The following is a 12,971-nucleotide window of genomic DNA, read 5'->3' on the forward strand; positions in this document are numbered from 1 at the left end:
GTGCAGCGAGGGCAGCATGGAGCTCAGCACCCAGTTCACCTGGGCTCCTGGTGGGTTGAGCGCTAGTTCACACTTAGCTCCACCCAGCTAATCTGCGGCTGCTGCCGGTGTCCAAGCTAGACAGCCCCAAGCAGGCGAAGCACGCCTCTGTTACACTTGAATCACGCCAAGGTAAATATGCTTATTGTGATCAAGAAGCGTTTTGCTTGAGTGAAGAGTTAGCAAGACTGGAGATTAAGGGCTTAAAAATCAGGCCCAATAATTTGTATTTGGGAGACAATACCCAGAGTTTATATATCACAAAGCCACACCTTCATGTAGCCCTATACAACAATCAGTTCTTATAAACATTGGCACTGATAATTGATCCAACTATTTGAATAGAAGATTGGCCAACATATCTACATTACTCACAGAAAACCGGAGTTGGAAGAAAAAAAGGATTTAAAGCAAGATCCTTTGGTGGCATACAAACATCTCTCTACTGAGTTCTACAGAAGTAAAGTCTCATCTGCAATCTTCTCGTCCAAAGGTAAGTCTTTGAAATGGAGTCCAGAGAGCCGTATCAGTCTTTCTTTTAGAGTCGTTCATCAGAAATGACTTCTGGTACATTAGAGCTCCATGACCTGCTAATTTGTTAAGTTGAAATGTGACATTTCAAAAAATACTGGAGTGATCTCAGAGCAAAAAATAACATACAAAATCTGAATCCTGCTTTTATCCAAACAGTAAGCTATCAAGAAAACTTTTATGAAAAACTGGTATCAGTGGCAAAATTGTCACATGACTGTGTAACTGTGAATAGTAAGAGAAGTACAGTAAAAAGCTTGCTTTCTCTCACCTTGCTCATTCAAAAAAAAAAAAAAAAAAAAAACCCCAAACAACAAAAAAAACAAACCAAAAATCCTCACTCAGACTGAAGCCTTGGCAGGCTCACTTGACCATCTACAAATGATTTAGTAGCAGAGGGACTGGTGCTACTAAACATCGAGAACTCTGAACTCCAGTCAAAATAAAACAGTTCAAAGCAATGTGGTAAGCATCATCATTACATTGCCTTACTTTGGTAAAACCAGGCACAGATTTACTGGGGGAAGGGAAAAAAAAAAAAAAAACGAAAAAAGAAAAAAGGGTCTTCCCCAAATTAGCACTGCCCAGTGCCGTATGCACACTTCTGGTCTTGTAGTGAGGCAGTGACTGCAGACCCCTAACCCAGCAAAGCATTAGCAAGCTATTTACCAACGAACTGTGAAATAGCAGAAATATCACAAGTTTCCCTTTTCTTATTAATGGAATTAACTGCATTCTGCAAAGCAGTATCTACATTTTTGTCTGCTTGTTTCATTCACTCACTTCCTAAATCAGCAAAATTTGGTAATCTTTAATATCTCTCAGTGATGAGTGAAATTTCTTTTACTACTGTGAAAAAGGGAGGAGGTCAGGAAGGCTTGGGAAAATTTGTTAGTATGATCTGTACTATGAATTTGGCAGAAAAGGAATTGAGAACATTTCTTTGGAAAACAATCAAAGGGCAAAGTTTTCCTCTTGGAGCTGCATGGTAATTTCTGACTTATATGCTTCAGAGAAATTTGCTACTCTGATGGCTAGGACAGCAAAATACTGAATGTCTGCCTGACAGACCAAACATGGTAATTTGTCCTCCCTCAGACAATAAGCATCTTACTATTCAGGCAGGGCTACATGTGTGTCCATCAGCACACAGATAAAGATTGACTGACGCACCTCTGCCTCAGAAAGATTATGATCTAAATTAGGTTTGGCACCAAAATAAATGGCAAAAACACTAACAGGGCAGGTGGCAGAAATGCAGGCTCAGTCTAGCAGAGAATGACACAAGCTTTCTCTTTCTTACCTGTGTCCGGCTGCTCCCTGTGCATGTGAAAAGTCAGTGACTCCATGGTTCGCCACTTACATCACCTGAACACACACACAAGTGACCAATAACACCGAGTAACTTTAGAGCCTCTAAGATGAGTAACCTTGAGCCTCCTGAATCCGTTCCAACTGGGATTAATCAACACATCATTGAAGTGTGCAACTTATTGCCACAGAATAGTATGGTGGGCAGGAGTATAACTGAGTTCAAAAAAGGACTAGACAAATTAATGGAACAGAAGTCTATTGCTTTCAATTAAACATTGGTTTGGGTGCATACTTGGGCTCCACAAGTTTCTAAAGCACTGATCAATGGAAGGGTATGCCAGGGAAGACCACGGTGATGGCACACAGTTCTTATGCTCTTCCCTGAGTATTTCCCATAGCAATACCAAAGGAAGGACCCTGGGACACTTGGACTCTGCCCCATAGCGACATCTCAGTTCTTATATTTCAATGAATGCAATCATACAAAAATGGACCCTTTAGACAAGAAAACTGCTGGCTGGAGTTTACTAGACACGAAATTCAAATTTTAAGGAAAAGTTGTATGAGACATCCTTGTAAAGGGTTAAGAAAAAAACAAACATCAACTCTGAAATGTTCACATAGACTAACCTGAGTTGAGGGAGGTGAAATCCCAAAGCCTTCCTTGCAGTCACAGGAGGAACAGGATCATCCAGAAGGTGCTTCAGATCCCCTTGCGAAGGCTCCCACCTTGAATCACCATCCACACTGGCATCCAAAATCACTGCAGCTCTGATAGCTCTTCACCAGCACTGGAGAAGTACTATACTCATTTTAGATGAGTAACTTTTTACAGAGCATTTTTCCTTGTAGCCTCTAAACAATCTTCTGCCAGGCCGCAGGTCTCCTCTCTTGTTCCCCCTACCCCATCCGGTCTGGACAGTTACAGCAACTGACCTCTTCTGTTTTTTGCTCTTTTAATCAGCTGCATAAATATGCAAAATAAATACAACTACCAGCTGGTCTAGCCAACACTGTGAGTGCAGAATTTTACATAAATACAGACCCCAAATTTAATGCAATCTTTGTTGTGCCAGTGACAGTGCAACCTTTAAAACAACAGGCTGCTAATTCTACTGTATAAAAAGCCAGGTTGTTTCTACCTTGAAAGTATTTTACATTCTGTTCTTTCTACAATATTATTAATTTGAAGTTCTGTTTAATGCTCTGCATCTGAATGGGACTTTCAATTACATAAGTCACTGCAATTATTCTTTGATTTTTCTTTTTCTTTCTTGTCACGCATGTATAATCTGGGTCCACAACTGCCAGCATCCGAAGCTTGCTCTACACACTTGAAGTGCCACAACAGAACAGGTTGAAATGTTGTATTCAATTTTGACTTGCTCATTGCAAGCAATGCCACCTGCACGTTTTGTCACTGCTGTCACTTCCTTGTGAACTGTGACAGAGAAGTTGAAGGTGATTCAACACAAGCTCTCCCTAAATTGCTAGCATAACAGGCAAACTATGTGGTTGCATCTATTGAGGCAGGGGCAGGTACAACACCATCCTAAGATGAGGCAGGAGGGAGAAGAAAGGGTGAACTGCCCAGTTACATGCAGTATCATGAGACGCAGCTAGACATTAGCAGCAGTCAGTGTGGCATAGGAGAACAAACATCCCCTGGAAACTCCAGTAAACTTGCAGGTGTTAGCTGTGAATTCTCTACCAGCCTTGATACATACGTAACCCGTGTTAAAGTTCACTTGTCACATCCACACTCTGCCACAAGTCAGGGCTAGCCCAGGATGAGTGGGATATAGCCCAGTGTCCTTTCTTCCGAGCGTCTCTTTTCTATACACTTCTGGGTTATAGCCAAGAATCAAACCTATTCCAGGTAGGCTCAGTGCAGCAGAAGTAGCATCCGAGCACGTCCCTCAGCAGCGGCATACGCAAATTCACCAGAATGAGAGAGAACTCACGGGCATTCTTGAACAGGAGAGACTAAATACCTTACATGATTAAGGACTCAAAGTTTAATATATACCACTGGAAAAAAATCACAATGGAAGCGTGCAATATATGTAGTTTTCACATTATACAATTAGTATGAGTTGAAAACCAAAAAACCTTCAATGAAAATAATGTACTATTCATGCAATAAATCTTTTCAAATAAGCATGATATGTACACCTGGATAAATGTGTTTTGGAGATCAACATTCTTGTGCTTAAGAGTCTGACTTAAATGGACAGATGCTGACTTTGCACACATATTTTGTGGTAAAGTTGGCAGTGTAGGTCATTAAAGAAAATATCCTTTTCTGACTTGTGAAAAGTTGAATTTAATGCTTACACTCAGTGGTTTCTCTGGGAAAGCAAATTTTCTAGGAATGTCAGTTGCCATTTTAGAAAGGAAACAATGTGGCAACTTCCAAATTCTAACAGAGTTTTGGTGGAGAGGAAGAGAAGCAATGCTTCATAAGAAAAGGCCATGGCAAAATGCTGTGAAGTAGGTAAAAGAAATTGTTTTCTCTTTTGTCTCCTTTTTCCATTCTATCTTTTTCAAGCCAGCTTATTTGAAAAGTTGCTGTCTTTTCTAAACCTTTTTTTCCCCCATACGCTGTCAATGTAATGCACGAAAGCACTGCCAGAAAATATGTTTCCTTTACTAGAGGATAATTAATAGATGTTCGCTATACTACTATAAAATCCTATAGTGTTTCATCTCCAGACGGATTTTGCAGTCATGCAGGTAACTCATTATCCCCTGAAAAAAAACCCCTCTTTTTTGGCAGAGAAGATAGAATGTAAAACCTCTTTCCTTCCTTTCTACATCATCTGCCTAATTTAAATTGAAAGCTCTGTAGGGTGGGAAACTGTTAGGAACTACATTAAGTATGTATACTGTAAAGAACTATGTCACATCAACAGTCTACCAAAAATCAAAGATTATTATACCAAAGCCTCAAAAATCTCTACTGTAGGCCCCAGAAATGACAATATAATTATTTTCAGAGATGACTATCCAGTAACTCAACATGACAAGGGACCTTAAAAACAGCAAGCCTGATTTTAACCAATGGAAAAGCCAGGAATTCAGAATGGAGACTGTTCTTAATTCACCATATTGCATCTGAACATTTTATTCCTACCATACAGCCAAAGCATGACTTCTTGCATTTCTTATTAGCATTCTGAAGACATAAAAGGATTCCTCAATTTGATGTCCATATGTTATGTCAAAACATGCGCTCTGACTGCTCATAGAGATGTTATGTCTACCTTTTACCCATCTTCCCTCCTTCACCTTAGCTTCCTAACCATCCTCCCTCCCACTCTCCCAAAATCTCTGGGGCTATTTTTATTGGTAGCGTTATTTATTTCAGCGGGAAGATCGCTGCAAATATGGTTTGTGGGATTCGAGCTTCACTTTGGATTTCAGCAATACCTCAGCTGTTATGCATGTGTCCTAAGAGTGAATGCTAACAAATCATTGCAGTAATACTTAATGTTCATATACAACTTCTCATCTTCAAAGCACTTTAAAATTTCCCAGAGGCTCTACAAAATCTGGCAGAGGGAGGAAAAGATATGGGCAAAAGTCTTTGTTTGGTGTTGGTCTTGATATAAATCATAGTCTCTTTCTGCTTAGCCGCATAGCAAGATTGTAGTCATCTACAGATCTAACTCTGACACTGTTTTAGAAACAATGCTAAATTGCCAACAATACATTTTCAGAAAAAAATGTAGAAAATACTCTATCATTGGACAGTTCTTTTCAGAAGTTCTGTTTTTACCTTTGAGCTCAAACAGAGGGAAACTTGTAAGATGAGCATTATACATTGGAAGATGAATTTATGTATCAAAATAAAGGACATTTTGATTTTCAGAAAGTTTTGATAACAAAAAATCATATTCCTAAGCAATAAAACAAATAAGAATATACCAGGAATCTTTTCTTTCCCCCTACACATCTTAGCAATTTTAAATGATAATTTAAACTAGTGAACAACTTCTTGTGAGTTATTTCAGTGTTCAAATAAGAACGGTTAGCTTTTATAGCTGAAAGGGAGCTCTCACTAACTTGCTGGCCAGTGCTGGAGAGAAAACCAAGAGAACCTGAACTGAATTGTTACGGAGCTTACTGATCATGTAACCGGGGGAAGGATATTTCTCAACACATGACACCCAGTAAAATATTCTGACTGCTTAAAATTACAAGCAGTTGTTTTACAAGGGCTCAATGCCCACCCACATCTGACGTACACTCTGAAGAGTATATCCAGCCTATTGCCACCCAAATGTAGCTACTGGATATTGTCTTCTATTCTGGGAATTCTTTCTGCGGAACAACGTGCAGGCAATGCCCCCTTCTGGTTGCGTTCTCGGTTCTGAGCACAAGCCACGAGCAAGTCAAGCAATGACAAACGAGGCCCTTTAGGCAAACTATTTTAAGCTATCTTCTTTTTTGACTGGGCTGAGATTAGACTTTCAAACCTTTTTTATTATTACCATAAAAATGGAGGTGGAATTAAACAAAAAATCACTTTTTACCTAAGTAAAAAAACAATTTAAAGTAAATTGTTAATACTTAAAGTAAACAGTAAACTGTTATGAGAAACAAATATTAAATTGTAATGAATAAAATGTCCTATTTCTCATATATTCTATTAAACATTTAACCCAGCCTTTATGCTTGAAAGCATGACTTGCATTTAAACAACATGCTTTCTAAGGCACAGTTATGTAACAAGACAATTAGTACAGTTCACAGTTTCAAAACAAAAATGTTAAGCCACTTCTTCTGTTATCATTTATTTGCTCAGATTCATTTTGAGTTTAAAACATATCAATAATATGTGACAAAATATGGAACAATGTTAGCATACAGAGAAGGAACAAATACATTCTCAAATGAAATGTTACATGCACTTAGGAAAAATTACCACTGGAAGACTGCAAAAGCACAAACTCTTCATTTATGCAATTTTAATATGGTGGATGAAAAGAAGTGTAAGGTACTACATTTGTTTTAATGCCTGGGAAACAATTTAAAAAGAAATAACATACAAATTATTAACAAATAACTACAGCAAAATGTGTGTAATTACATGTTAATTAAATTCTCTTCTTGCATATAATATAATATCTGCAATGCCTCAAAATGATGTTCTCTCTCTACATACTTTCCTTCTAGCGAAATTCCTTTAAAAAATTTTAGGTGTGAATCAGAAACTATTAAATACTCTACAAGTGTAAGAAGGAAAGAGAATAAAACTACAGAGAATTCTTTTAAAATTAAGATTCTATTTGGAAATAAGCTCACATCCAACATATTTGAATTACATATCCTTCTGTTTATGATCTTTTATTTAAGTCTAAAATAAGTAATATCACTTTGAGAACACAGCAATCTGAGGAACTGAGATGAACTCTTTCTAGGTAAATTCACTGAACTTTCCTTTATATAAAAATAATTATGCTCATTCAGGGAGCTAGTCTTCTGTGTACCACTCCTACCCCCTAGTTTCTGTAAAATTCAACCTCACCTTTCTTATCTGGTTATTTAGGCCTTTTTAATTTTTCTATTCTCGAAGTATAAGCTTCTTCTTGTATTTGCAGCTTTTTGTTTATCTCAGCCTGTAAAGAAGATCAAAAGAAAAAAGTGATTATGATGGAGCTATCTTAGGCTGCACATTGTCTTTGTGGTTTTGACACACTGTAGTGGAGTAAGACAGACTTTATCCTACACACCTTCCTGTTTTGCAGACATAACGGTGTTTCAGCCTGTACTTAAGTGATAACACTTTATCATATTACAGTGCACAATCCCAACGTATGGTATGTCTGCCATGAACAGGAAGCGATTTGGGACAGCCATTTTTCATCTAACCTTGTCTTGGGAGATAGGCTAATTTGCCTGTATTCTCAGACAGACTTTACCAATAAACACCAAATCAGAAAAATTGCTTTGGGATTTGGCTGTTGCCACTGTTTTCCTTTGCTGCAGATGTTTGTTCTCTAGTGTAATACATTTTATTGAAACACTGCTGGAATTAGAAAGCATTACTGAAAATGAACAATAAAAAAACATTTCTGTGATGTTCCTTCACTTTCTTAATTACAATTATGAATGTGTATTGTATTCTGGAAATCCAGACTGTTGTAGATAATGAGTGTTTAATTTGCAATGTAGAATTTGTAGGAAAGGTACAAGGGTTGTGACGTATTTTAATAAACTCTGGAAGTGATAACGTTTAGCAGTCTGTAATTCCATAGCATTTGGAAACATGGGATCACTGGAATAAAGGCCATACGTATTGATTTTTTATGGGGAATTTATGTATGTTTTTCAGTATCAGAAAAATACACGAGAAATGAAAGGAACAGAATGGCACAGCCCTTCCAAGAGTCACAAGGTTTTGTTCAAACAACTGGAAAGGGCTCAAAGGTACTTTACAGACTCCATGCAAACTGATCCAAAACTTACAGCTACTTTCTCAATGAATTTCATGTAATTTTGATAAAACAAATGGATTTGACCTAGAAAAGTTTGCAGTTAGTTGCCATTTTAGGAACTTTTTGGCGTGCCAGTCCTAAAACTCCCTACTGCTGCTACAATGCAATTGATAACGACATCTAAAATGTTTTCAAAGTTCTGAAAAGCTCAGATGAATATCAAAAAGTTGGAATTTCTATCTGAACTTTGTAGATGTTTCTGACCTCCACCATGTCCAGTCCACCCTCAAGTATAGACAAATATGTCCCTATCCCATTACTTCTGCATACTATATGTTTACTTAGCTGCTTTCTTGAAGAACGCTGATTCTCTAGGCTAATCCTCTACCAGCCAACCCCATTGCCCTTTGTTCTTCAGCTTTTAAATCTCTCCATCTCTTATTCCACCTTCAGTGAAAATCAGCTCCCACCACACTCACCCTGGCTGGTGCCATGATCGCTGAGTGTCAGCACTGTGATTTTAGACTGTTCTTGACTCAACTGGAGCAAAAATTGCTCTATGTTCACTGGACACCTAATGCAGATTGTAAAATGACAGTTCACGCATAACAACATAATGCCAGGACTTTGATCATGCATCAGGTAAAAATCTAAAGATAAGATTACTTGGAAGGTCAACAAATTCAGAAACCATTTGAAAAAGATGAAATGGTGGAGGACTTTTAATAACTAGGAGGAAGTTATTTTCTGGGTATATAAAGAGAGTTGCACAAGTAGAAAACACATTTCTCAATCTTTGAAGTTTTTGTTCAAGAAAAAAGCTTTTACCACTGATACTAATGAAATGCAAGGTTAAGTAAAAATCACACATTTAATTTCTTAGAACATAGAGGCATTCTAAAGGTATGGACAGGAATAAGACAACATAGGCCAGGTCCTCTCCTGTTTCTAAAAGACTTTGTGAAAGGGAATATGAAATCAAATAGGTAGATCTAATGATAGCATCATTATTCCAATTGATATTCCCCATTCATACATAATCCATGTAAAGCAATTTATCAATACTACACTATTTTCAAATAATATTCTATATTTAATAAAATGCTGCACACACTACAGTATCCAAGTGCCATATCAAAAACTGTAACGACATGCAAAGTCCAAAGCACCTAATGACACTTGGTTGCTGCAAATAAGACCATATAGCATTTTGATGGTGAAACTGAGTTCTAGCTGTTTTGCTTTCATATGCTTTAGGGAGCAGTTTACAAGATAACAATGGTCTGCTCTGCTGGCTTTCCAAATGTTTCAATTTACAGACCTCCCTATAGAGAAGCAAATCACCCTACAACAAATTTAAAGTCCATTGATAATAGTTGCTTGCTTCCCTCTCATGAACCCCACAGAAATCGCTCAGACTCCTCACAGTCTGCAGACCACACACTGAAACCTGACCTACCCCATTAAGGCAGCTTTTCTATAATTACGTACCAACAAACTGAAGTCTACAATTGGCATGTGTGTTACTTACACAGATTGGAGGATGTGTAACATACATGCGTTTAACAATTTATTTTAAGCACATATTGCATATGCTCCATTGTAACAGCTGATCCTGAACTACTGAAAAGGAATTTTATCACTGATATCACTGAGAGCAGGATTTGGCCCATGTTTCTTAACACACAGTAATGCTGAATGTATATGTTGTTATATTACTGAGTATTTTTTATCTTATCACATGTAAGCTGACTACACTAGGAGTTATTTATAGAGGCTAATTCACATTCTTATGGCATATGGATGTGTTTTCTGCAAGCTTTAGCATGAATACAGTTTATATTCATTAAAGCTGAGCTAGGTAATTAACCATAGACAGAATTAGTGAATAGCTTTCTAGTGATAGTACCTCAAGGTTGCCAATAATTTCATTTGTGATTTCACCCATTACAGACTTCACATCTTCAACAGTGAAACCAGCCAAAGCATCTGCCTTGAAGGATTCTGCTTCTGGACAGGGCTCTTCCAGGCAGCTTTCTCGATCAGACTCCTAGCAGCAGCAAACCACAAGAAATACATGAGTTTGAACATCTTGCTGCTCTCTACAAGATCAAACAGTGTCAGCACAGGGACATGCAACAGTACACAAAGCCTGCTTTTGAGAACTGCTCTGACAGCGAGCGTCAGCATCACTCTTGCACTGCCCAGCCCTGCCCAGCCCAGCCAAGGCAGATGTTGAAGTTATGAAGTCGCATGGGGTTTAAGACCAGAGGTGGTTAGCTCAAATGTCCTCCTGTGCTGACTGATCAATGTAATAACAATAACAGCAACTTCAGTCAGTCTTAGGCATGCCATATTCTGGAGAAAATAATGTAATTAGTGACTGGGCACCAACGAGAAAAAATGAAGTAGGGGACTCAGAGTGAAATAGCTTTAAAAAAAAAAAAAGAAAGAAAGAAAAAAGAAAAACCCCATACCTTAGATTCCATCTCTGGAGCTGTGGGTGACGAACTGATATCAGAAGGTATACCTTCTTCCAGTGGAATAGGGAAAGTGTCATCCGCAGGTGGGGCAAGTTCAATCATATACTAGCAGTTAAAAAAAAAAAAGTTTGTAATTCACATTTAGTTATTGTGCACAGGTTTACTGGAGGTTTTTTGTTTTTTTGTTTTTGTTTTTTTTTAAAGGAAATGAAATGCTTGACAAACAGCAAAAACAATACCTTTTTGTTACTATCCAGGTGCTCAGAATTGGAAAGCACAGGGAAAATGATTATAGATCAGCTTTAATTTCTGGTATGCATCTCAAGGGGCCTTCCTTGTAATACTTGGAAAGAACAGAAGGTTTTCATAATTTTATAACACTACAGCTTCTTACTCATATGGATAATTAAATTTAGAAAACAGTGTTTAGGTAACGTGCAGCCTTCACAATGCAAATTTGTCACTTCTAAACAGGCATCTTGTTGCATTTCTGAGTTAAAAGGCCCAGCTGACCACTGTGTTATGCTACCAAAAGAGTCAGATAGAGTAAAGCTGTAGTTACCGTGCATCAGATGAGGCCCTAAGGGAAATATCTTCATATATGATTATAATTTAAGAATCAGTGACTGCCTAATTTTTGTTTCTAAATCAGTTTGCATCCATTTTTCTGTGGAGATGGCAACTTTACTGGTATTCTGTTGCCTTGTAAACTGCTGCTCCAAGAATGCTCTGGGAAGGAAAGGCATTTTTCTGCCTCCAGAGTAGCTGGATGCAGCACTTCTCCTTTGTCCCTAGCTTTAGGGCTCTAGGGAGTGATGCAGAAAAAGACCCTGAGTCTTCTAAAGGGTCAAGTGTGTGTGTTTGGGGGGGGGGGGGGGGTCATCTGTTTGTTTGTTTATGGATGACAGACAACACACGTACCAATTTGGATGACACAAGGCAGTTTTGAGTGAGCAAGGAGCAGCAGTATAATGCTAAAATGGTATGTTTGGGACCTCTGCGAAGGGGAAGCACCGGGCAGGTGTTACAGCTCCAAGTCAGCTTTTACAAACATGGTTTTGCTTGGATGCTGTAGCTCAACTTCATCAAGTCACAGTGGTGTAATTGTGGCTCCCATAAGTTAGTTTTCTCATACCCTTGAAATCATGGCTAGGTTAATATTTGGTTTATTTACAGTTACTTGGCTACAGTTAGGTATTTTGAAATATTTAAGATTCTATACATCTGCAAAAACAAAGGCAAAATGAAAAAAACAGTGAGGTCAAGTCATTGTACTTTATGATGTTAAAGATCTCTTTTGTAGTCCTAAAACATTTCAGAAGTTATATTTGGTTTCTGACATTATCTTTAAGATGCCCTATCTCATGAGAGCTAGCCAAAAAAAGTAGGTAGCATTACTCCAAGCTTACTTGAACCCAAAAGGCTGACAGAAAGATTTTCAAAATTTAAGTGAGGAGAAAAACAGATTTTAAAGAGAACAAGAAGCATTTTCCTGCATTACTTATGACTAAAATTTTACAGCATTTTGTTAGTGCCTAAAGACTGACAAGTGAAATAGTCAAAAAGTTTAGTGTTCTCACCAAAATGAAAAACTCTTAAGTGGAATTAAATGTTATTCTTTCTAAGATAAAAAGAAGTTATGTTTTAAAATTCTTATGCTATTTTAAAATTAAATTCGAGTTGTTTTGATTTAGCAAATATTTCAATTTTATCTGATCTCTCACTTTATGTTTTTTCATTCAAAAACACTTGCTGAATTGGACCTGAATTCACAAATAGTTTCCGCTTCCTTAAAATGACATTTTTTGGTTAATTAGTTAACTATTAACTCAAAATATTTTCCTTATTTAGCCCAACTCGTTATTCCATTTATTCATTCTGATATAAATTTAAAAAATAATGAAACTGTAAAAAATCTAGATTGGATTTTTAAAATCAATTCATAGCTAATCAAATACATTTTTGCAGCATGGATGAGATTTCCAGAGGTTTTGTTATAGAATAATATTTTTGCTTCACTGCATCCTTTTAAAGAGAGCTATTCTTTACTCAGCTGTTCTGTGTCTAATAATAACCCTTGAATCATTAAGAAATAACTAAATTACAGCAGAACTAGTCTCTTTAATGAGCCATAATAGGCTCAACATTCAGCCAAAAGTTT

The 12,971-nt window shown here is 37.4% G+C and overlaps 1 protein-coding gene across 3 annotated transcripts in view; it reads right to left on the reverse strand.

The window, feature by feature from the left end:
• CABCOCO1 (ciliary associated calcium binding coiled-coil 1) overlaps positions 1-12,971 on the reverse strand; it is a 96,193-nt gene that overhangs the window by 34,673 nt on the left and 48,549 nt on the right. The window contains exons 6-11 of one of the 3 annotated variants that reach the window (XM_064513709.1): positions 10,805-10,915; positions 10,237-10,377; positions 7,418-7,508; positions 2,515-2,675; positions 1,874-1,938; positions 415-629 (exon numbers count right to left, since the gene is read on the reverse strand). In XM_064513709.1, coding sequence (XP_064369779.1) covers positions 7,431-7,508; positions 10,237-10,377; positions 10,805-10,915 — 330 coding nt within the window. In that variant the 3' untranslated portion in view covers positions 415-629; positions 1,874-1,938; positions 2,515-2,675; positions 7,418-7,430. Of the gene's footprint in view, positions 1-414; positions 630-1,873; positions 1,939-2,514; positions 2,676-6,670; positions 7,509-8,806; positions 8,902-10,236; positions 10,378-10,804; positions 10,916-12,971 lie in introns of those variants that run through there. The other 2 variants (XM_064513708.1, XM_064513707.1) reach the window with 2 other exon arrangements.

This window comes from Dromaius novaehollandiae, chromosome 6, assembly GCF_036370855.1.
Source record: "Dromaius novaehollandiae isolate bDroNov1 chromosome 6, bDroNov1.hap1, whole genome shotgun sequence".
NCBI classification, from domain to species: domain Eukaryota; kingdom Metazoa; phylum Chordata; class Aves; order Casuariiformes; family Dromaiidae; genus Dromaius; species Dromaius novaehollandiae.